General features: G+C 36.5%; 1 protein-coding gene across 5 annotated transcripts in view; it reads right to left on the reverse strand.

Annotated features, from left to right (window-relative positions):
- STAG2 (stromal antigen 2) overlaps window positions 1-26,324 on the reverse strand; it is a 74,528-nt gene that overhangs the window by 24,729 nt on the left and 23,475 nt on the right. For all 5 annotated transcript variants that reach the window (XM_053990622.1, XM_053990621.1, XM_053990618.1 and 2 more), the window contains exons 2-10: window positions 13,483-13,627; window positions 11,543-11,621; window positions 10,243-10,404; window positions 7,447-7,543; window positions 6,114-6,190; window positions 4,383-4,587; window positions 2,006-2,157; window positions 690-763; window positions 452-575 (exon numbers count right to left, since the gene is read on the reverse strand). In XM_053990622.1, the coding sequence (XP_053846597.1) occupies window positions 452-575; window positions 690-763; window positions 2,006-2,157; window positions 4,383-4,587; window positions 6,114-6,190; window positions 7,447-7,543; window positions 10,243-10,404; window positions 11,543-11,621; window positions 13,483-13,526 (1,014 nt within the window). In that variant the 5' untranslated portion in view covers window positions 13,527-13,627. The remainder of the gene's footprint in view (window positions 1-451; window positions 576-689; window positions 764-2,005; window positions 2,158-4,382; window positions 4,588-6,113; window positions 6,191-7,446; window positions 7,544-10,242; window positions 10,405-11,542; window positions 11,622-13,482; window positions 13,628-26,324) is intronic.

The following is a 26,324-nucleotide window of genomic DNA, read 5'->3' on the forward strand; positions in this document are numbered from 1 at the left end:
CAAGCAGAGAATAGTCTCTAGGTGGTAGTTGGTAAATAACAGCTTGAGGCACTAAACAGCACAAAAGGGGGCCTTCCCCATACTTTTTACAGCTAGATGAGAATCCTGGAGTTTTGTAACTTGGCAAAACAGAGTACTGCCAGGCTATAGTGATGACATGCATTAATTTGAAGTAGTTAAGCACTATGAACTACAAGTTTGCATCCGCAATAAATAAATATAAATGACCATTTTCCTACAAATAACAGTTTCTTAAAAATCTATATGTACTCTCTAAGAACATTCAAGTCTGGCTTATATGTATTTTGAAATGCCAGTACTTCTGAGTGATAAGGAAAGCAATGACCAATTCAAAGAGTTAAGAGATCCAAATCTAGTCTGGAAAGATCAAAAATCAAAACCAAGGAGTTCTTGCTTCTTGGTTCTGCTCCTCTTGCTCAGTGCAGTTTACCTTGTCATGCATAGTCCACCCCACATATTTTAAGTAGCTGTCATTGAGGAAGGCATCACTGTACATTTTCATCCATATTCCAATCTCCTCAATGCAGATGGCTCTTATTTCAGCAATTGCATCTCTGTGGAGGGAAGTGGGGCAGCAAGTTCAAACAGATGAATAATTAGAAATAAATAACCTGCCCCCAGCTTGCAGAATAAAGTAATGATGCTACACATCACTGAGAGAAACTTACCGGTATCTATGCACAAAAACACCTTTAAATATTGCATTCATCATGTTTTCTATTTCATCCTGATTTTCTTGAAGCTGAAAGAACATAAAGAGTACATAAACAGTGAGCAGCACTTTTACAGACAGATCAGATGGTGCTGATGCTAGACAAACTAAATTAACATTTACAAATGTGACCATTAAATCCTTTCACAGATTCAGAAATATTCACAGATCTGTTTCACAGTACAATATGTTATTATTTAAGAAATCGTATCTACCACAGCATACAACCTTTAGTAAGTCTGACCACTGGAAAACTGTTCTTCAAGTGTAACAGAGACAACTTGGGTTTCTGAAAGGCCCTTCTTAGTTAATTTGTAAGAAAACCTGATTTAATTTTCTAGCAACATCATTGCTTTTTTACATATCTATGTATTACTCACACTAGGACTGGCCCTGCACACACACCTAACAAAACGACATTGAATGGGTTGTTAAGAGATCAGTCTTGAACTGAAAGATCTTTGGGCGATAATCAGAAGACAAACTTGTTCATTTGTCAGAACTGTGGGGGGGGGGGGGGGGAACCCATAACAAACAGCACAAATGCTGAAGAGCTAAGGTGAAATGTTTCTCTTGATCATGAAGAAGTTATTCCTGATGTCTAAAAAACAAAAACCTAAAAGAAAACAAACATCACCACCCCCACCCAAAAAAGACCAAAAAAAACAAACAAAAAACAAATCACCAATTGCCCCAAAAGTAAAAACTGAAACCTGATTGAATTAGGGCTTTTAACAAGACAACATTGTCAGCAATGAATCAGCAAGTCTCTTTTACACAAAAGAAAGAAAACAGAAATAGACTGCATTTTCAACTTTGATAGTGCTTTCTGTACATGAAAAAGCCTTATCTAAAGCCTTTAAATACATTTTCTGCTGAGATCATTATTGACATTATAAAAGCAGTATTTTGCTCCAAGATCACAAGAGATCTTCTCTAGAAGCCAAAACCTGTCAATGTGTGGTAATTTTTCTTGCATTTTTGATCTCAATGTAGGAAACTCATCAAGAAATACAACAAAAATGTATCTATTACTGATTGCAGTCTCACTAACTTCACTGCAACACTACTATTTTTAAGACTCTACATTTACTTCTTTTTACAGAAAACCAGACAGTAAGAAGCACCTTGCAAAGTTTTTTAAGCGTTAAACATGAACAACCTGAAGAGCTAGAGAGATGGGTAACTCTACTAAAACCAGTTACAGAACAAGATTAATGATTAGTGACCATTTACGAACACGTATATTTATGAGCACTTAGTTGCACTAACCTCCTTTCTCTTCTGTAGTAGGAGTTCCAGCCTATCATTAGCTCTTTTCCCAATTATTTTATTTCGTTCTGCTTCATACTGCCGCTGTGTGTTGTCCATGTTAATACTTAGATTTAATGCCACATTCACTAAAGCAGTCATCAGTTTCATGGCTACAAAAATAAGTGAAAAGAATAAGGATTATTTAAAAGGTTGCCTGATCTAAGAAAACTTAGAAGAAAAATCTTGACACCTCTTCCGGTCAACCCTTTCTGTATCTATGGAAATATATTTACTGTAATTTTTTGATACACAAACTTATGCAATGTTTTACCAAGCACTGCATCATTATTTATCAAGACAATAGATTCAATATTGCTATTCTGTTCATTTTTGTCACTTCTTTAATGCTATAAGCATTATTTTTATTATACATACATTATTATTATTGAATTGAGATATAGGATCTGTTTCCTCCCCAAAATGAAGGTTGAATGTAAGATTAACAAACTTAGCCTAAGAAATACTAGAGGAACTGCTATCAGAGTCAGACTCATATCATTCAGTCTTAAATATACAAGAAGCTTCTTTCTTCAAAAGGAAATGTCTTAAGACAACCAACACCACCATATCACACCAGTCTTTTTCCCTCAATTTAATTTTAAAAAGGTGCAGGTTTTTCAAAGATTCATTTATTAGCAGAAGCAGAGAAAGCACATCAGCCAACTACAAGCCAGAAAACAGAAAACCAAAATATAAAACATACTTGTATGGGATTCTTGTATCCTTTTATTTTTAGATCAATCCTTTTTAAAAGAGTACAGACAAATACCCCTTTTTCAGAAATTAGAAGGTGATCAATTGTGTACTTGCTTGCCTTGTGAGCTTCTGTAACAAGGCATAAAAGGGCTTGCACTGGCAGAGCAGACACAAAATTTTTTGGGCATGTATCACCAGCACAAAGCTAATGAGCAAGGCTTAAAGACATGCCCTTATATTGAAATATCATCTCACACTGTGATCTCCAAGATTAAAGAGCAAGTCTGAGTTAATCACAGAAGCCAAAATTACCAGAAACACCAGTAAATATGGGTACAAGGATTTTGCTGACATTTTTTTCATATAAAATACAATCTTCAACAATACAAACAGTAAAACTCAGATGAACACACAAAACCAACAGAACTGACTGCTGATGTGAACAAATGAAAACACATGGCTTATAAAAAAAATATTTTGTTTGACAGAAACTAACATGCAACAGGACAATTTCTGCAACTTTCATTCAGGCACAACTCCAATTAAAAGGTAATAACTTGCTTTTTAAGAATTTTACTAGAATTTGTATTAAGTCATATAGTACAACAGTCAGAACTGATGATACAGCAGAATCAGTGAATTCTCCTGAAATAAAAAGTTTTGTTCCTCTCTCCATAAGAAATGCTCTGGCTGGTAGAAGCCACACAGCAGCAGCCCCATGTGCAGCGTGCTAATGTAAATTCAAGAGAGCTATCAAGGATACAGAAGGACTGACATGATATTTAGGACTGAAGCCAGCTGTATATCAGCCAGGTCAAGGGAAGCTAACAGTAATTACTTCCAGTGTGGCAAAACCTCAGTTTCACACACAGCCTAAATTTACCTTGTTCAAAGTAAAATTGTTACCATAACCTCACATAAGCTGACAGCCACACAATGCCATTCACAATCCCTCCTCAATAATCAGTGCAAGTTTACGACTGCCTTACCCAGGAAGCTCATCCTTTGCCCACACAAATATGTATTTCTTTGAAACACTCTATACTTAACTCATAAAGAATTTCTTCACAATCTAATGTATTGGGGAAAAAATTATGTGAAAAGCTCAATTACATAAAACAAAGAAATTTATAGACTGTATTACTGATGAAAAAAAAATATTTCTAATGCGAAGACTGGAAATCCTACTTTACACAGCGCCATGACCTCAATGTGTAGCACAATTTAAGTTTGTAGTAAAAATTGCACCCAACATAAACTACAACTTCTGTTTGACTTAATGCAGAGCATGAACAGGTTCAACTGCATTTAAGATTAAGACACCTACACCCTTATTTATGACCAAAGACAATCTAGTAGAATCAACTGAAAAGTTTCCTTCTATTTACTTTTCTACTACAGGTAACAAAAATTAAATACCAGAGAGCTAGAATACTTTAAAATAGTGCTGTGTTTTTCTGTAACAAAAATCCAAAATAAAAAGCTGTCCCAAAGCAAGGTGCATAAGATGAAAACTGTATCACAAAAGAAAACACAAGCTGAACATTGAATATCAAGAAGTTCAACCAAAGTAATTCTGTCCTGTGCAACACAAAGCATTAAATGTAAGCAATACCCAAACAAATATAAATTCACTGACCTGCGAGTGTGCTAGTGTGCCGAAAGGCTCTGACTTGTGAGTCTGACAGCCCCGTAAGCAGGGAAATGACAGTATCCATCATATATTCATCATAGATGATGCTATATTGACATTGTCGGACGAGTACTCCAATGAACTCACAAAAACTGGATTTGAACTTTTTCCACTGGGGGCCAGCCATAGTTAGTGGATAATCTCCACTATCCTATTAAAACACAGAAAAGGAAACAGGAAATTCTTTCAAACACTTTAGAAGTTATTTCATTAACTAAAGATTAAGAAGAGATACATACAACTTTAAAGCCAAATCTCAGAGGCCTTAAAAATGATACATGAGAAGAATATGATTCCATAAATATGAATATACTTTGCAGCTGAGGCTTGTTATAACACGAAGACAACATTCAAACTACTAGCTCCTCTTTTTTGTTTGACACAAAATAAAAGGAAAAAAAATATTTGCCTTACAAATCTTCTTCGTTACACTAGAACCATCACATGAACAGTTAGGTGACAAGTTTAGGAACAGGGCAGAATCGTAAGGAAGTTTACAGAGAAATGCTTACATATCAGACTGAAACTTCCTGAAGTCATAATATTAACTACTACAACACCTCAAATATAACAAATGTGTGTCCCCTCCTGATATGGGAGCCTTTACAAATAATGGTAAAATGACAGTGAAAAATAAAGAGTAATTCGTGTCAGTGCCACTGAGAACAGTTTCTTTAAGAGGCTGAACAACAATACAGGTTGAAAAATAAAGTATCCATGAAAAGGGATTAGAAATCTGAGAACTGCTCATTAGAATTCTATTACAAGAAAAAGTGAGCATGAGTTTTAGAAGAACCCATGTACCAACAGTTCCACGTGTGGCTTTATAAATTTCACACAATTGTCATAGAGTAATCAAATCTATTTATGCACTGAGGTAGATTTAAGGAACACTAAAATCCTTTTAAAGAAAAGGGTGTTACATTTTCCCCTCAGTTAAACTTAGGGATTTTTTTAATTATTGGAGGGGCAGCAGTGGAGAGAACTGTTACTGCACTAGACAAATTTGGGGAGGAGATTTTAAAGCTACATTTACGTAAAGAAACACCACTCAAACCCAGAAAAACCAAAAACAAACAAAAGCCAAATTAAGTCAACAGAAAAACCCCAAAACAAAACTAAAATTTAAACTACAAAAAAAAAAACCCAGAAAGAACCCCACCGCCCACCAAAAAAAACCTCCCAATATATCTCATTTACCCCAACACTCTGTGTAACAGCAAGTGACAATTTAAAGGGAAAACAACTATAATCCCCATGAAAGAAAAAGCAACTGGAAAATAATCAAATTTAAATCCCCACAATTTGTAGATTAATGAATGCATAGAAATAAATTTAGTAACCATTTTAAGAGACAATTTAAGGCCTTATATAAACAGCAAGATAGGCAGGAATCCCCCATAGTGCCACCATAGTAGGAGTTCCCACTATTTAAAAACTGAAAGTCAATATTGATTTCTTAAACCATTAATAAAATAAGTTGCATACATGCAGAGCTTTCCTTCCAAGTCTTTTAAGTTCAGTGAAATAAGAGTTTAACATTTTCATTCATAAAAGTCCTGTTATTTTTGTAACTCCATATTCTTGAAATAAACATCTAGCAACATGATCCAGCAAGATTACAACAGGTAAAAATAAAATAAAAATTAATACATAATCAGCACTTCATTAAATTACCTCATCAAATTCTTCAGTCATTTTTCGAATTATTTCAGAATTCTGCATATGTCGGAACATCTCGGCTGTAACAACTCCTACAATTTAGATATTAGGTCATTAGCACTGTTAATATGAAAGCTGTAGATGGCAGATGACATGCCTCCTGCTACAATGTCAAAATAACCCATTTTCACCTAACCTACTGATTACACATATATATTTTTAATAAATTTCACTTTTTTTCTTCTAGCATTCATGTGTAACAAGTACTTAACACCGTTTATTTATGTGGGGTTTAGTCTTCTTCTTAAGAAGTGTGTTTGTGTGCATGTACGCACACAGCTAGAATTTACTCACTCACTCATAACCAGAAATCAAAGATACTTGTGCCAGACCTCTGTACCAGTGAGCATTACACCATCTGAAGTGACCTTTTGGGACTCAAGATTCTAAATAGTGCAAGACAATTTTGAACACCTGTATCGCTACTTATTATCTTCTGCACTACAATAAACACAGCGCTTTCATGAAATTTCTATTTGTCTTGGCCTCAAATTGTTAGACCTCCCAAAGTTTACTGCAAAATTCCTGACAAGGATCATCACAGAAAGCATTAAAAGATTCTGCTGCTTTATCTTGTAACAAAAATCAAAAGGCCACTATTCTTGAAAGCACAGATAACCTCTGAGGAACACTGTTAGCTTTCTGGAGATTTACACATGTTAAAAGTTTATCAGGACAGAGAAACACTTGAGCAGAACAAATTACATCCAGTCCTCCTCTATCAAGCATAGTGACACTGCAAGGCAAGTTACCTTCTCTTCAAAAGGAGCTGAGAGGTAAAAGAATGGAGGATGCAGAAATGAGGAAAAAAAATCAGAAAATAAAGAAAAAATAATATGGAAACACAATCTTACTGTAGACAGGCTACCATAAAGTTGTCCATAATATCTTTTAAAACAAGCATGTCTACAAAAGTTATGAAGCAATCATAATGATAAAACATCAAATTAGAATTCCCAGACTGAATAAGCTGAACTATCAGTGATAGGAGAGATGATTTTCTGAAATAATAGCGGGAACAAAGGAAAAGGAAGCACATGTTAAGTACCAGTACTGATTTCTATCTGCTGTAAATACAAAAGGCTTAATCACCACTTTAAACTACAGTATAAGATTTCTAAACCTCCTGCTCCCACCGTCAGAAATACTTGTTTAACTCCAAGAACATGATAATGTAAACTAGCTCTGGGGTTGAAGCAACCTTATAGCCTCAGTGGTATGAAAGCAAAGACTGAGAATCATGCTGTAATATTATTTAAATGGATGAGTAACCATTTCAGTATCTTACCTTTGCAGCCTGAACACTGAATAAAGAAGTTAATGAGATCAAGAAGTGCTATATCTCGGTCATGTTTGTATGACTCTATCCAATCATCCACTACAGACTGAAAGAAAACAAATAAAAAGGCACTGCTCAGTTTTCATAAATGGAAGACATTGTTACTTAACTACTCTCAAGTAAGTGATTCTCCCTATAAGTTAACTTGAACCCTCTTTTTTGATTACTACAGAACTAAATGTTTAAATGATCTTTTACTGTTTTTTCTGTTCTCAAGAACTCATTTTATTCTATAAACATATACCAGTACAAAATTGACACCTGAACATAAAGCACAGGAATACCATATCCTTCTACAGTAACATTTTTGGAGGAAGAATGCAAAAATAAATGGGGTATTTTAGAAAATCAGGTATTTTATTTACACCCTTCCCCTGCTCTGCCAAGCCACTGACATTTCTCTGAAGATATTATTTGTGCATTCAATTTCAACAGCTACAACTCCCTATATTCTTTTAAAAATGCGCCCCTTGGATGAACTTTGCTTCATCCACACTTGCCATAACAGAGTGAACAGCACTGCCCTACACTCCATGGATATTAATTACTTGGTAGTCACTAAGCCAAAGAGGAACAAGCACATTTTATTAAAAGACCTTAATGTGAAGCAATTAAACCTGTGATAATCATGTTGAGAAAACAGAATTTACATGCAATTATGTTTTAACTATCCATTTGTAGAGTACAAACCATCTACTGCCACGGTCATAAAACACAGACACACAATTTTATTAACACAGGTACAAGAGGCTCACTGTAGTATAAAGTTCTCATGTTTGACTTTTTTTAATACATTAGTACCCTTCCCTAAATGATGGAATAATTCAGAATTTCAAAAGACAGCTGGACTATGCACCATCTCCAAGGCTTCCTGTCTGTATTCCCAGTGCTTACTCTCACAGCCAATATAAAACATACTGCCATTGAGAAAATCTTCTGAACAAAGATACAGCTAAATCCCTCTTCCCTGAATCTCAGATTGTTTTTAGTGTGATGCACAACTGTTGTCAGCACAACAAAAAGAATTAAAAATCCCAAGTGAAACTTTCCAGTAGGAACAGAACCTATGAACTGCACCTGAGTGGACTGACCTGAAGGGAAGAATGAAATACAGAGCAAATAATATCGGCTCCTAAAGAAGGTCACCATGCAAGAACTGAAGAATGATAGGAATGGAACAAATATTTCCATTAGGCAGTCTTGTTTTCAGAATCTATTCAATTTAAAGAAGCACCAGCAAAACAGTTGTTTCATGAAACATTTTGTCTCTGTGAATGAACCACCTCTTTTTGCCAGGGAACAGACACTAATTCACAGAATCACAGAATGGATTAGGTTGGAAAAGACCTTTGAGATCGTCGAGTCCAACATATGACTTAACACCACCTTGTCAACTAACTCAGAAGGTACAGAACAGTATTTAAAATAAAATATTTAACCTAAAATTATTACTGAATTTTTTCCAGATAAGCGAACACTGAAGGCCATGGAGAAAACTTTGACTACTGAAATGGACTTCAGTTTAAAAACTACTTGAGAATTTTTTTCTTACTAGCTTTTAAAAATTTACAAAGATTCAGGCATCAATTTCCTAATTCAACAGAGTAATGAGACCTGGAAAAAGTCCATTTTGCCCTTGGAAAGCAAAATATTTTGACTGTATATAATTTTAAACAGTTAAAAATGCATGAAGATACAATTACTGATTGCCGGCTGAACAACTTGCACACAGAGCAACAGTTAGAGAAGTATTGTTTTTCCATCTGCTTTGAAATAGAGCAAAACAAATGATGGGAGAATCAGAATTTCTCCATACAAACACATCCAAGTAATTTGTTCTTGTTCTCAGCTGCAACACAGGAGCCTGTAAACCTTGAGAGCTTCCAGCACGTGTATTACAGGAGCTGCAAACTCTAGATTTCCAGTCCCAAAGATAGTCTTTCTTCCACACTGCCAGGAGTCACATGAGTGAGTCAGCAGCAAAGCTTCATGGCTGACAGGCTCACACTTATTTCATTTTAACCCTATGTCGGCTGGGAAGCTCACAGACAAGCAAACACTTTAGTGACTTATCTTAATTAAAAAAAAAAAAAAAACCCAACAAAACCAGTGCTGTATTTCTTAATAGTCTGACTTCCATCCTGTTAGTAAATGCAGTGGGGAGAGTACCTAATGTAAATACTTGAAGGGGTTAAATCTACCCTAAGCTGACTTGGCCAGAATATATTGCTACACTGTAATTGGCTGGAATTTGGGTCAGGAAATTTAAAGAGGAGCCTGTAAATTTTAGCTAGGGATTTTACTTTGGATGAGAGAAGAGAAGCAACTATTTATTTTCAGATAATCTAAGCTCTGGATGCATGTAAAAACTACAGATTCTTATTAAGTTCTATCACAACAATAAGTCTAAACCACATTTGTATTTAGTTACCATCACACAAAAAAGGATTTTAAAATCATGCAATCTAAAATAACCTTTCTTCATTCAGGATACTAAAAACTTTTTTTGAATTGTAGTATGAATTTATTAATGAATAATATTTAGAACTGATAAATCAGTTCATTCAAGTTCAAACATCAACAAAGCAAAACCACTTTATTTTGATTCTTATATATAAGTAAAAACAGCAAATTGAAGGAAAAAAATTACTTTCGACTTCATTTGATTAAACTGCATGTAGAAGAAAATATTGTTATATTGAAATTGTATCTACATCCAAGTCATAGAGCTATCCCAGGTCTTACCTGCATAGCACTCTTGCCCATTTTAACTACTTCAAAGAGCATCATGTTTTCCACACCATTCTGTTGGTGATGTCCATTCATCCGATTCGGACCACTGGGTTTCCCTCCTCCGTTTCCACTTTTTCCCTTCTCTGCTGGTCCTTTTTTTCCTTTTTTACAAGTCTGCAATCACACACACAAGAGGTTTTATTTAGTTATCATGAAGTATTAAAAAAAAAAATCACTATCCATACCATGACAAATATAGGCAAGGCCTTTGATTTTCAGCAACCATATTTTTTAAATGTCTTGCATATATCTGTATGTCTGCTTGTATATATATATATATATATATATATATATATATATAAATTCAATAGTTGAGAACAGCAGATCCTGATACAAAGACCAGCAAGAACTCTACAGGTTCCTCCTTCCCTCATTTAAAATCTTTTAGCAACTAAAAATGTGATTGGTGATAGTGTATAACACAGATCTTTCTCACGTTTTAATTGTAAAACAGAGTATTCATATTTCCTTTAAAAGAGCTAAGGTACTTTCCTTAACACATCGCAAAGTCTCCTCTGCAATTCATTAACCTTTTGTTTTTTCCATTTGAACATACGTTGACAAGTAGGGGGTGAGGAAGAGCAGACAGGTGTGTTTCTATTTGATTTCCCAAATCAAGTGTGACTTACAGAAAGAACATTAAGTACAAATTACATGACCATTGTATAAAATCTATCACCACCTCTCCACAACCAGGTGCTTGGCACTGCTACAGGCTCATGGGGTACAGTGAGGGGTCAGCAGGGAAGCCCAGGCCAGCACACGGCAGGGAAGGAGCCACCAGTGGTGGCTGTGAAGCCTGTGAAAGGCACATGGGGATGACAACTGTCCCAGGAAGGGAGAGAAGGGCTGGGAACTGGGTTTAGACCTCCCACTCCACTATTGTAACCTCCTGTCTGCAACCTGTTAAAAAAAGTCTTTTAACTGAATTATTGTTCTGTTCACTTTTCAAACTAAAAGACACAGAATACATGATGAATTTAAGTATAGGATAGAAAATGTGCCAAGAGACTGATCCAATCAAAGCTTATCCTTTCCTCCCCTGCCTCCCTTATGCCTTCAGAGCACTATGAAAATATCACAGAAACAGTCAAGATGAAGCATTTCCATGCAAATACAAATATTTTCTCTTCACAGAACACTTGCATTTTCAGAAAATATTCCTTCTTGCTCACTGAACTTCAAAGAAAATGTTAAACTCTTCAATTCATAACAATAAAAATGTTTCAGTATCCCTAAAGAGTGAACATACTTTGCCTTTGCCTTGTTTTTGGTTTTTTCCTTCAATATCCTCAAAGTCTGTATCAGAAGAGAAGTGTGTTTCAGACTCCCTGCAAGGATAAAAAGACAAACCATTCACACATTTCATCAGAAACATTCTTAAATATACTATATAAAATCACAGTATGCTCTCAGTCCAGTAAGTCAACACCAACAGTGAAACTTTTCCCAAGCCTACTGTTGAGGAACAGAGCACATGCCCACACTCTCAGCCTAACCTGTCTCCTCCAAGCAATGTACCTGTGAAGGAAGCCATACAGGGAGATTAAAAAATTTGAGGGTAGGTATAAAATAGCAGCAGGCTGGGAATCATGCCTTTGACATGTGACAAACACGATAACACCTCAAAAAGCAAAGAGCTTTAAATATTGGCCACAAATACTTAAACAAAATGAGAAGGAGAAAAAACCCAACAGCAAAAAAATATCCCAAAAAGCAGCAATTTCCCTAACAATCAGTGTCTCAACAGATTTCTTCATGCTGTTAGAAACTTAGCAAATAATTAAGAGGTTTGCACTTATGTTGAAAGGTACAGAAAAGAAGTTTAGCTACAAAAAACTGTAGCTCTGTTTAGGTTTATAAGGTAGAAGCATACTAAATACACCAACTCATTTGTTTGATTTTCTACACATTAAAATACACTGCATTGATACACAAATCCTTGATTGGCAACATTGATAGGAAGGTGTGTGAAATTACCTGAATTATTAATACAGAATGTTTGGCTTGTGTATTTCTAAATTTCCTGTAGAAATTAACTTAAATGATGCTACGAGAGCTCATTTTAACACACAGATGCAATACAACTTCAGCTGCTATCACAAATTTCTCATACATGCTTCCTGATTCAATTAACAAAACAATCAGAAAGATGACTGGAGGCATGGGAGAGGAGACTCATTCCTATGGATTTATTTATAACCTTCTGAAACACTCCAGAAATTTACAGTCTCTCACTATTGCAAGTGTCTGAAAGGAGCTTGCTGCCTTTTGACATGGATTCTGCCATGTCTGGTTTTGCTGACTATGCAAGCTGATATGGACTGGAAAAGGACACTGGAGGGAAGAATAAAAGAAAGAAAAAAGGTGGAAAAAATTTCTTCTTCAAAAATTCCTTGATGTTCTTATTTTCACAGGAAAGATCTAAATACAAACTCCAAACACTTCACTAAGCAATAAACTGTACCAACAGAGTATAAAACTATTATAAACAGCTGTAAAAATGCTACTTCATATTAAACCATCTTCCAATTTATTTCCAATCTTTATTTCTCACTGAAAAGAAAAAACACGCACACAAATAAACTCATTGATACAAAACTGCACCTTTGTGTCTTTTTAGGCTTCATAACCAGGTTGATCCATTTCAACAGTCTAGAGAAATGTGTTCATACTAACCCTTGACAATAAAAGGAGATGAAGTGGATTCTTTTGGTCTGCTTAAAATAATCACTTTACTTCTCTATCTGAAAGTGCAATCTGAACCTAATTCTAAATCTTGGAAACTCAAATGTCAGTTTCATAAAAATTGTGGGAAGACAAAAAGCTTAGTAAAATTATGTCAAAAACACCAAGGAACTGATGCCTGAGAGAAGCCATTAATTTGGCTTTAACTAAAGCATTTGGCATTACATATTTTAAATATAAAGTGACTCGCTCCAGTTAAGGGCAAATATTTCAACTACATGATTTAAAATCAGATTTTAAAAAATATTTTAAAAATTTATTTAAGTTATTGCTGAATTAATACTCATTACAAAATTTTAAAATGCTTTTAACCATCATCTCAATAGAAAAAAAATAGAACACCATCCTTTATTATGTTTCCTTGTTTCTAAGGGAAAGTAAACCATAACACAAAAAAGACACAGTACATTTACAAACAGAACAACAAATTTTTAAAACACTTACTGAAGGAGAGTAAAATCAGTTGGTATTTCTGGAGCTGCTATCATTTCTTTATCATCTTCTGGAACACCACTGTATTAGAAAGATATTCAAAAAGCAGTCTGAAGTGCAAGCTTACTTTTCTTTCTTCCTTTGTAGCAGACAACTTCTAGAATGAAATAAATCAAAAAATACAGTGAAAATTATACCACATATGGAAGGATAAAGAGTTGGAAACACAGAAAATGTAGATCACACTATCCTCTGTTTCCAGCCAAACTTTTTCCTGTTTTAAAGATTTTGAGTCCTCCCATAATCCTACCACATACGAAGTGACTCCACAAATGGTAAAAGCATTGCAGTAAAATAATGAAGAAACACTGTAAAAAAACCCAACCAAACAAAATGTAACAAAAAAAACCCCACCACACACCCAAAAACAAAACAAAAAAAACAACAAAAAAACCCAACCACCAAACACCCCCCACACACACACTTTTCTGAATAGGATGAGCAAACTGGAATGGTTTTCATTAACACCTCTAAGTAGCAGAGCCCAGAACTAACAACACTAGGGTAATCCTAGTTCTAGCTGACCAACCCAAAACCAGACTTGATGTTGAACTTGAAGCACAGTATGTGTATACTTCAAGATGTTATATATAACAGCTTTGCATCTCCAACTTGCCAACTTCCATGTAATTTTCAATAAATAAAATCTCTTCCAACAAGTTCTTATAACCAGCTGCTTCACAATTCCATGTCTTCCAGAGCTGATAAACCAGACTTACAACAGGTTTAACAACTGAAGCATTTGTCAAGACTCTTAGGAGTACCAAGGAAGACAATATTATACACATAGCATAAAGGAAAACATTGGAAACACAATTGCTTTAGCAAGAAAACTAAAGATTGTGAAATACTTGTTTTAAACTTCATGACAATACTGTTCATTATAATAAATTTAAGTTTTTCTCTTATTTTTCTTATTATCAAGGGGGAAAAATTCTCCCTGGGCACTTCAAAACCAAGTTGTAGCCATCCACTAGGTTTTCTATTCACTTGGCTCCCCAGATTAACTTTTACACAGTGAAATTAAGAAAGTATGATGTTCAGGTATTTTAAAGACAGAATACCAAGGAGAAAAACTTTCAGAGTCAGTCTGCTGACTCTACAGCTTTCTGGAGTGATTAGGTATTTGAGGGAAAGATTAAATTTTGGCATGCTAAGCACACGTTGCTCAAAGTCTGGTAGCTCTGCTCCAGACTGCATTTCAACTGAGCATGTGGGAGAGACACTGGACAGGTTTTCTCCTGCAAGTGCTTATTCCGAATGCTAGGGGCCACTGTAGCTTCCAAGATTTAGAGAGATGAAAGAAACCATGAACTCTGAACTTATTACGTCCTCTTTCTTCACATTTCACATAATTACATTAAAGTAGAGAACCACAGTGGAAATAAATAGTGGCAAAGGCAAGGAGGTTCAATCTCAAGACAGTCTACAACTACAAAAGCATGTTCCGTCCAAAACATAGCAGAAGATAAAAAGCTTCAAGAAAAACCATGCTGCAGAATGGCAGCACCCTCTGCCACTGCATTCCTCCCTTCTCCAAAGGCACCACATGGGCACATGACCAATGCACTCCATTCACACTCCCTGTAGCAACCCCTGCCCAGCCACTCACCATCATAGGCTCTGCCAATTCAGTATCACCAAACTGAAGTCCCCACTAAAATGGGCAAAATACAATTCAAGTATTTTCCCCCAAGATTCTCAAGTTAAACTGGTTCAATAGCAGATATCCAGAGGCAAGGCACCGGAAACACAAGATTGCATAGCCACCAGCAGGGGAGGGAAGGGTTAAATTCCCTTCTTTGGTGGCAAGATGCTATTACATCATCCAGGCCATCTTTGAAATGCCATGCTCAGAAGCTAACATATCAGAAAGTTCTACACTTTGGAATTGTTTCATGTACTTTGTATTTATTTATCTCTTAATATTTACTTTGATTCCAATCAGCAACTTAAAACTTGGAAAAAAGGACACACTTTAATGCCTTGGTCATCAGGCTGGCACCTGCTCAGCTGTACAGGGAGGGGGGAACAGAAAAAAAAATGAAGAAAGATAAACATTTACGCAAGTTCTTTTTGAGGCATGCTTGTGAGTCAGTCCCAGTGCAAAGCAGAGATGCAAACTTCAAAAACCACACTGCCCAGTTTCAAGTTCAACCTGTCTATCAATGTGCTGGTATTTGATTCTTTCTAGTTTACATTTTTCAATGTTAAGAGGCAAGACATCTAATAAAGTGACAATCAGGATCCTTACAAGCAAATTGGCTCCTTATATGAAATCCAAACATACCATCCTACGAAATTTTGCAAAAATCTCAATAAATTCTTATAATCACAAAAATTAAAGAAAAAACTCCAAAACTATGAAAAAGAATGGGCAAAGTATTAGAGTATTTGTTCTCTACATCAAACAAGCCAAATAAATCAGTAATAAAAGCTGTCTGCCATTTACACCAACTTGAACTTCTTGTCAGAACTGTTCATCTTAGTACAAAGTACAAAACATTAGAGTATAAACACAGCATTTGTCAGAATCACCTCCTAGAACAGAACATAAAGTTCTTCAGCCTGATGTTGAAGCATTAACTACTGAGATACATATTTTTTGTTTTTCTGGAAGGTAGAACAAACTTAGCCCTCACAACTGCAACTATATACTGGTATTCTGGAAAACAGAAGCTAGAGATGAACACCTGGCAAGGGTGTACAAAGAGCGTAAGGGATGTCAGGCATCAAGCTTAAGTTCCAGCAATGAACAAAAAACCCCTTGCATTTGTCATTTACAAGGTTTACACACATCCAGAATGAAGGTCTTTTGATGCTCAGCCAGCAGGGTCAACCCACTCCAGTAAGCCCCCTCTGGCAGTGGCCAAGAGAAGCTGCTCAAGGAAGAACACTATTTTCTTTATAGCAAAGTTTCCCTGAATGCCTTCCTGGCATCCAGAAATAATCTATGGATTTTGCTGGCCAGAGAGGTTGTCCCTGTACTTCACAACACCTTATTTTTTCCATTAGTATTTCCAAATAGTTTTTTAACTCAATACTCAATGGAGGGTCTTCCATCCAAGAACTCCCACAGCCAAATTCCATACTACAAAAAGGCATATTCTTTGCCTTGAATTTATTATTTTCCAACTTTATGTCATGTTCTCTTGTTCTGGTATGGGAGAAAAGCAACATTGGTCATTCCTCAAGATTCTTCATCTCATTAAACACCTTCTGGAAATTCAAGACTACTGCCAGCCATGTCTTCCTCATGCCCACACTGGATGACTCATTCAAAGCATGTGGTTCAGGAAGTCAATAAGGAAGGATGCTTATATGAATGATTTTCCTACCAAGGCTTTTTAAATATATCAAGTTCATACATCACAGTGAAATCTGAAAAGAAAGAAGTGAAATTCTTGCAGATGTCATTCCAAACATCTGCATTTTGCATTATCTATTAAATGAGTTCTAATAAACAAATTGTTTTAAGAACTCTAGGAAGTAAACTCTAAACTAAACTGTATCATTAAAACTAGCTCAAGTTTCTTTTTTGGCATGTTCACAGAATTCCAACTTTAATTTTCCCAAGCAGATACTGAAATCTCTCAAGTCTGTGAAAACTTTAAAAGGCATTCGACTTTGTGAAATCATAATTAAATTATTAACTATAAAAAGAAAATGTATCCTGCTGAAGGATCACAAGGTGGAGCTCTAGCCTAAAGCTAACTGAAGAAACTCCAAAAGACAGGTCATCCAGAGGTTGACCTAGTTATTTCTCTGCAATAAACTTTATAACAGATTGCTAAAACTGCAGCAATATTGTAGCACATTTCCTTTAGATTTGTATTTAGGTTGTTAAGACACCAGAGGATTTCTTCATCTTTTTGAAACAAAGGCACATACATGTTTGATTCCAATGACTCTTACAAAGACAGAAATGCATACAGCTACTGTAGTATGACTAGTCTCAGTAATTGGCTTTCAAAACAAGCAGAAGAATTCCAAAAAACATTATAAGAGCAGAAATAATGTACCCCTTTATTGTACCTTGCTATTTAAAACTCTATTAACAAAACGTTACTGAACTAAAAACCATCCTGGAACAACAGGAGCAGTCCAGCAACAGTAATGATACATAATGCTTCCAACTATAAATGTAGGAGAGGTTTCTACTTAAAAGAATTTGACTGTTAAAAGCAAGAGGCAAGCATGAAACACTATCAAAACTCCAAAAGCATATTCATTGCAAAACAGATTTAAACCTTAAAGGCTATTTATCCCTATTACATGAATATTTAGGTATGGTTGTGATTAACTCAAATACACTGGCCAACTGACAGAATTCACCAGCACAATTCACACAGTAACACATACGCTGTCATCAGCAGCTGCTGAGGGCTACCTGTCCTCCCACAATTCCTAGTACATGCAGATCTATTAATGCAATTCAGTGAGCAGTGCTTGCTCTAAGAATATACCTAACTATATATGTATATACACACACACACTATACAGAATCACAAAACCAGTCCCAAATACCTGTGTTTTCTACACTTGTGTAAATGCAGGAACTCCAGTGTTATTGATCAAGCTCACTGTGAGGTTTCAGGTACATGGGCTTTGGCTGGGGAACGCTCTCTACACAAGCTGTTTATTTTGGTTGCTGTTGGATCCTTGGCATCTATCACCTGGAAGTTTTATAATACAAATCAGTAAAACATATAAGTTTTATAATACAAATCAGTTATTTTGCTAGGAAGGCGTAAATGCAAAGTTTAAAAAATGGCTACGTGGCCAGGACAAAGATTTGGGTAATACAGAATAGGCTGTTCAGAGATGTATTGATTTTTTCCCTGTAATTCAATTAATCACCTGTAAAATCAAGGACCTCACTTAATTCAGAAAATTAGAACTTCTCAAACTATGATGCTGAAGAGTATGGCTGAAGTTCATCTCTGAATTATTTACCTATCCATGAATGAGAGATGCTGATGACTCAGGACCAATTATGCAGCAGCAACAGTTAAAATGCTAGTCAGATAAAATTTAAATAAAGGATCAGAAATATGTCCAGTATTTTCCCTCAACTATTTTAGAAGAGAAAGACAATATCAACTACATAACACCTCTCACCCCTTTTTCTGATAAACCAGAATGTGCCTAACCTTTCATTTGATAAAAAAGGGTTGGTTTTTCAGGGAAAAAAAAAAACCAAAAACAAAAACACAGACAAATCTGCTTCTTCATATTCCTTTTGCTTTTGTTTCTGTAAGTGGACTTGTAAGCAAGACTTTGAGCAAGTGCATGACATTCTCTACAGACCTCAAGGAGTGTGTTATTTCTACTATTAGTACACAACCTAATATTTCAGCTGCCAACAAGCTTTAAAGCAATTCTGCAATTTGAGTAAAACACCAAAAACATACTTCAAGTGTAATTCTGTAATGTAACTGTACTTTAATATTAGTTATAACCATAACAGCAGTTTTGATCATATTAAGATAGTGCAATCAAGAGTAAACAAAACAATAATGCAATTAATACCTTTATCTGTGTGGTTATTTCTGTGCTGTTTGCTTAACAAGTGAGACTTGTAATTCCTTTACAGAAAGACCTGATCTAGAGACCATCAATCCACATTCTTCCTTTCTTACCAAGAGAAACATGGTCAATACACACAGCACCAGGCCACTGTGCCAAAGCCACTGAACAGTTAACATGCCAACAAAGAACCTAAATTACTGAATTCATACAGCTCTTATCTTTTCAGGCTCTTTCTTCACATTTTTTCCCCTAAACTTCCAGCTGTTACACCCCCTCCACACCACTTGGGACCATACATCTCTCCATCTTTCAAGAAATTTTAAAAAGCCATGTTATGATGGTTGTTGATTTTATGCCATCACTACAATTTTTTTCCCCTGGCCTGCTCTTTATTAATTTTTTATAACATTTGCTCCTTAGTTCATACAACAAGTCTGCTGAATAAGTGGGAAAGAGCCATCTCAGAACATGCTTTTGCAACACCATGGGCTGTTACTGCAAGCAGTAGGTTTTCCTTTCCTCTGTCTAAACACACTGGAAAGTTTCTGCTCATTCTGGCACTCAGGCAAACCAGCAGCAAGCAAATTATAAAACCAAAACCATTTCCTTCCCCCATGATTTGTCCTCCATTGGATCAGCCAACTGAATCAACTCCTTCTGCAGCCACGCAAGTCACTGGATGCAGCATGGGCAGCAGAACTCTACCTTCACAACAAAGCCAATGAGGAGCTTTGCCAGGGTCAGAGCATCACCACCAGCAGCAGAGCTCTGCTGTGACACAGGACCTCACATACCAATGTGGCAAACTGCAGGCCCTGCATGCTTCCTGCCGGGATTCCTACCCTTCTCTTGGGAGGAGCCACTGCCAAAAGCCTGCAGTTCTGTGGGGCTGAGCAGGCACCAAGGCCCCAGTCACCCAGCGGCTCCCACTCACACACCTGCCAAGGGAGGAGCAGCCCTGCAGACAAGCACCATGCCTGGGACAAACATCACCTGTGACAGCACCTTCTGTCTCCGAGTCCATCAGGCACCTGCCTATCTCAGCTGTGTCCTCAAAGCATTCTCCCTACTCCTTTTCCACATGCATTTCTTCCATTTTCATTATACAGCAGACAGCACACGTAGCTCCAGAACCATTCACCTCTCACCACCCCTCAGCCAGAAGCCAGCTGAGAGCATCTGAGGACCCCCAGAACCTGAGAGAACCAGCCAGGAAACTGCCAAGAACATGGAAACACAGGCCCCCAGAGGTAATGCACACACTGATCTTAAACAAGCTTTATTGAGGGGGAGAAGAAAGAATGAAAGAAGAAACAAATTTAAATGGCATATGAAAGAGGTCAGGCTAAAACTCAAAGTGAAAGTTGAGACTTCACCATAATTTTAGAGACTTGAAAATTGAATAATATACAAGGACCTCTGTACCACCCTAAAAAGTCTGCCAATCTCAACTACACCACCAAATAATCCTCCTCTCATTAAATGTACTTTTTGATTTTTGCTAGTTTTATTAAATATGTGGAACAACAATTACAGAGGGAAAAGAGCTGGCTACAGTGAGTGCTTCACAGTCATAGGATTGCTCATTAAAGTACCATTAATAACATCCATATCGTCAATGAAGTTAAATGCTATTTTGAAACATAAGTACACTGTTACTGCTTGCGTCCTATGAGGTTTTTAGACTGGCAACTAGTAATTCACTCTGTCCAGTAAAATGTGGCTTTAAAACACTCAATACATGCATTACAATATCTGAAAGATTACTGAACTGCACAGTAAATACAACTATTATGCTTATTAAAGAGGAAAATACCTGTGTTACTCTCTGATGATCCTGCCCAACAATATTCCCCCACTTTGTTAAAATGCACCTGAAATTCCCATATATCTCTTAAAAGGTTTGGGTTTGGATGTCTTAAAAAACGCAAAGGTAAGATAACAAAAGTAGAAGTTACACCTCATTGTGTTTGTCACATCTTTCCTTGCCAAAGTAGAAATTGCTTCCAGATGTTGTAGTCTGACTGCGTGGAAAATTAGGCTCTTAGGAAGAATAAAAGCCAAGTCAGATAACAACCAAAACCTGAAAAAAATAAATAAATGGGGGAAAAAAAGTGGGGGAAAAAAGCCACATATGCCTACTTAAGTCAAAAAAGGAGTACTGGTTCATTTATGATACAAGGCAAGCACAACCTCCAGCTGCCTAAATGCCATAAATTTCCGAACTAAACTACAGAATAGAACAATATGCCTCTTCCCATACGGATTTTTCAAAAATGTACTTTGCACATCCCCTCAAAATCTTTGCTCTTGTAAAAGCTAGGGATGAAGATATGCACGGTCCACAGCAAGCAGGTAAGCTGCTCCACAGGAAATCCTTGAGCAGAATTGGCATTGTTCAGATGTACAGGCAACAGCAATGAATTACTCCAGTACACAAGGTGGAAGCAGGGTTTTTCAACTGACAAGGCATTCCCCATCTAGCTAGTTCTGTTTTTTGTTCTGCCACTGACCAATGCAAGCCTGCAAGTTGCCTTGCTTAGTGGAGCCCCACTGCTTTCCCTCCTACCATATAGATTTTCCTCTTTAAAAAGTCCAGGTCACTAGGGGTTTGTGTCCAAAACTTTGGGCATTTTTAAGAACAACCGTGTTTGATTACAAATTCTGTAGGAGGGACTATACAAGTAGATACTGAAATAGCCTCAGCTGCTATTCTAAGATAAAGTCAGTATTAGATGGCTGAAGAGAAAACCCTATAAAATAAAACTACTGAAGAGTGGAAAGTAAAATCTCTCAAGCACATCTCCCAGTCAGCTTGTATCAGCCCAGGTCACAGCACACCTGGGATAGCTCTTTGCAGAGCCCCCTGTACTCCCCTGCCTGTTGATCCCAGTCCTTTCAAGATCAGACGGCAAAAAGAGACCAACTCTGTTCTACGTTTGGTCAGCTCAGATTCACCAGTTTATTAGCTGAAGCTTCACACCATTCAAAAATGTTTGAATTGGCTCCAGACAGTAACTAAAAGAGACTACATTCACCACAGAAATAAACAGAAAAGAATACAGACACAAGTCAAATGGTGTTAGTCTTACCTGGACCTTTAATTTTAAAACAACAACAACAACAACAAAAAATTTAAAAATGGGGGAAGGATATTTCATTCAATATAATCCTGCTGTCTTCTACCCAACCAGCCCAGCTTTTTTTCTACCAGGCCTGGGCTACAGCAAGAACATCCCTGCCCAGAATTCCCATGGGCCATCTGCAGGGCCATGGCTGCTCTGCACCCAGCGCCGGGCGCTCTCCCACCCGCCCCATCCATCACCGCTGCACCCACAGTCTCACAGCAGCACTAGGAACTAAATCGAAGTGCAGCTCCAAAGACTGCCATCACCTTGCCATCCATGTCCATCCTTCCCTGGCCCAAATGAAAATCTATGCCATCAAAAAGGAAAAGGAATATTTAAGAAAAAAAGGAAGAAATATTGTGCCACATCCAAACCAAGCAGTATGAAGCTAAAACATAAGCCTTTCATAAGTGGATTATGGTTCTTTCAATGATCAAACTAAATAATCATCTTTACAAAATAAAATTCAAGCAAACTACACATATATGCAAAAGTTGGCTTTGCTTCTAAAACAGAAGAAAGATAAAAACCTTGTTATCTTTCATTAAAAACTTATTTCAGCAACTCTGCCAACCTCAGAACATCTGTGCTCCATACATCCTCAGTCATAACTTAAACATTTTTAATACCCAACATTTTGTTCTTGTTCTCCCTCATAACATTTGGGCTAAAAGCCCAATTGGTTTGTTCAGAGATTTGCAGTACTGAATACCAATTTTATACAAAACAGTAGTTGTGATGTGCACGGCTTTCCCCCATAGAATTTAGAGAACTGAATATATCCACAATCAAGAATCTCCATAGCCAATTAATTAATTAATTAATGGGAAAAATACATTTTTTCATCACTAAGTCTAAACACAACACTCTCCTTTTCCTTTACTCATCCTAAAACAGAGTCCTCTTAAAATAATTCTGTGGAAGAGATGACTGGCACTGAAACCTCACGTATGGAGACCTAGAGCTGACTACTGACATTCACTGAACATCCAGAGGAAAGCAGCCTGGCCACTTGCATATGTCTGAAGAACATTGCAAAAATATTGACATTATTTAAATCAATCAATTTTTTCAACTCTGTAATTGCTTACTTGTGGCAGGTCAAAAATTAAGCCAACTGAGAGTGCTCTAACAAACCAAGCCTGTTTTGTGAAAGCTAACATGAAAAAGAGTATCAAACCCAGGTTCTTTTAGAGACCAATCTCATTTTACTGAGTAAGCTGACAAATATTGAGCAAGTCTTGATGTGTGTAAAATATTCTGAAGAAAAGGGAAGTGAAATTTGTCCTTTTGAAGTTATCTTCCATTACAAGTGCCTCTATTACTGTGCAGGACTATCCTTTACACAGGAGTATCCATTCTATACAGACTTAAAATATACAAGTAGAGCTAGTTAACCAAAGTTAAACCTTTTTGGTTTCTTCATTTAATCTTAAAATAAAAAAAAAAAAAAAAATCCATAAAGCTGTACCCCTACATGTTTGCTTTTGAGTAAATTCACCATATAAATAAAGCTAGTAGCTCCCTCCTCTTTCAAAAGAGTTACACCCTACAGCTAAATTTATATTATGTTGAAGATTCACTGATGACATTATGCAAGTATCACAACTTGTAGTAAATCTTTTATTTGATCCATGTTCAATACAATGAAAATATTAAAACTACAACTATCAGACTTACCAGCTCAGCAACACAGTAGAAGCTGTTGAGATAAGGTACTTAATTTCAGCTTTTTTCCTGTATTTTCTTTTTCTTTTTTTCTTTTTTTTTTAAAGGAGCAGTAGTGCCAGATGTCTCTTAAACAAGCTACATGTGCTATGATTTCTCCCCCTTCCCCCACTCCAAGAGAGGCAATCTGTAGCAGGGTGTACCCTATAGCACCGGTGAGCTGAATTCCCAGCTGCCCCACACTCTTGGAGGTGCCTGAAACCTGCAGCATTTCTCCAGCACCTGGAGGTACCAATCCCCTCACCTCCAGCACGTGGAACAAGGCTTGCATGCTAAATATTGCTTTCTTTTTTCTTCCTTCCAGCTGAGACAAAAATGCCATCTTGGGCATAAGGAAAGAAATCCAGATTGTTTTTAGCTGATGTCACACACAAAAAGAACAGCACTTTTTAGCCATCATAGTTTACCAGCTCCTTCACTATAGGGCATACCAAAAACCATTTCCGCCTTCTAAAAGTTAGTTGGCAAGTATGTATAAAAGATAAAATAAGGTTACATTGCAGTGTTGACTGAATTTACATCAGCTACAGTTTAACTAGTACAGCAGTTTCATACTCAGGATTTTGTGGGGCAAATTCAGACACAGTTACTGCTGACCAACCTTTTCTAGGACTCTTAGCAGGATGCTATTGGGGAGGGGAGGAGCCTGGAGGGGGAACCTTACTAGATTGATAATTACCTGGAGAAGAAAAAAAACCAACCAAACGGAAAAAAACTGAAACCACCAACCCAACTCAAAAAAACTAAAGAAACCATTTTGTATGCTCTGGAATACAGTCAGATCTATTAATGGCAACTCATCTGCAGTGACAATTAAAGCTAACATTCTGAACTTGCAAACAGAGAAGACTGAAGAGCTGACAAATCCCATCCTGCTGACTTTCATGGCATGGGAGGTAACCTCTGACAGAGGGATGGTAAAGTCAACTGCCACAGAGGAAGTCACCAGAGGACAATTAATAAATCTATAGTTGTCCAACAACTGCATACTTATTCACCATAGTTTCTGCTTTTAATTTATTATTTGAACTGTGTCATCTTCTTGTGGATGATATTTGCCTTATCAGTTTGCAATTGCCTCTAATTATTAAAACAAGAATGGCCAGAATGCAAGTGCTGTATCTCTCACCATGTCTTCCCCAACAATTGCTGTAGTTTTGCAATTAACTGTATTCCTACTCCTAGCATAGGTTTCTCTGTTTTGTACCAAATACCTGCCCCCCCACCTCCCCACACTCAAATCAGAAACAGGGAACTCAACAACTGAGAACACAACATACTGTTACATGCAGAGTTTTCAATTCTCATTCTGTGACATTTCTCAGAAAATTAAAATTCCAAGTATTTTGAACAGGTGGACAGAAAAAGGATTATTTAAAATAGGCAATACCTCTTTCAGAGTGCTTTGATCTTTCTATTTCATTTTATGTTGTGCACTGATGCAATGCTGAAATAAGTCAATACATTTTCTCTAAACACATATTTAATTTTCTGAAATAGAATTTCAATCTTGTTGAATCCCTCATATTAAGTTATTCAGTTCTCCTAGATACCTACTCAAGAGCAGTGTTTCTTTGACTTAATTAGCTAGCCATCAATTACATAATTATTTATTACTCCTGTGTTGAACTCAACAGGCTCTGCTCTTACCCATGTCTAACAGATTTGGTTCTCCAATTACTTTTACCAGAAATGTGTGATCACCACTCAGGATTGTTACCTCAAATCCTAACACCTAATGGCAAATAAAAACTTTTTAACCAGGTAAGATTCTGCAAAATCATTTACCACTTACAACAAGTTCACAGCTCCTCAAACCACGATTTGCTTACAAAAGAAAACTTAATTACATGCAGTTTGTCATCACAGGGTTAGCTATACATTATGGGAAGAGGGAAGATACTTAAAATTAGGTAACTGGATTAGGATTCATGTATGTTTAAATACCTTTATACAGAAAATAAACTAGTATGCTTCAGTATCATCAAGTAGCAAATTTTTTCAAATCATTTTAATGCCCCAGGCACCAATTTCAAAAGAACACTGGATGAACAATGAGCTTGTTCTACTATTACACTACAGTAATCTCTTTACATTACTAATGCAAACTGCCAACTTTGTGTTCTTACTCAAAAAGTCACTTACTGTTAGAACGGCTGTGGCAATTAATCAGCAGTACAGAATTCTCATGCTGTTGTACCACTAATCAGGATTACAAGTATAATATCTTGTTTCAACCCAAATGGAATTCCTATACAGGCATACCACTGGAAGTTAGTATCACCTGACAAAGTAGCAGCACAATGTTTAGTTACAGTAACACAATGCTCCGACTGAAATGTATTTGCCATCTTTCCTTTAGGCTGCCCACATTAACTAAATGTAATCACTTTTAATGTTTCAGTA

This window comes from Vidua macroura, chromosome 14 (genome assembly GCF_024509145.1).
Source record: "Vidua macroura isolate BioBank_ID:100142 chromosome 14, ASM2450914v1, whole genome shotgun sequence".
Lineage (NCBI taxonomy): Eukaryota > Metazoa > Chordata > Aves > Passeriformes > Viduidae > Vidua > Vidua macroura.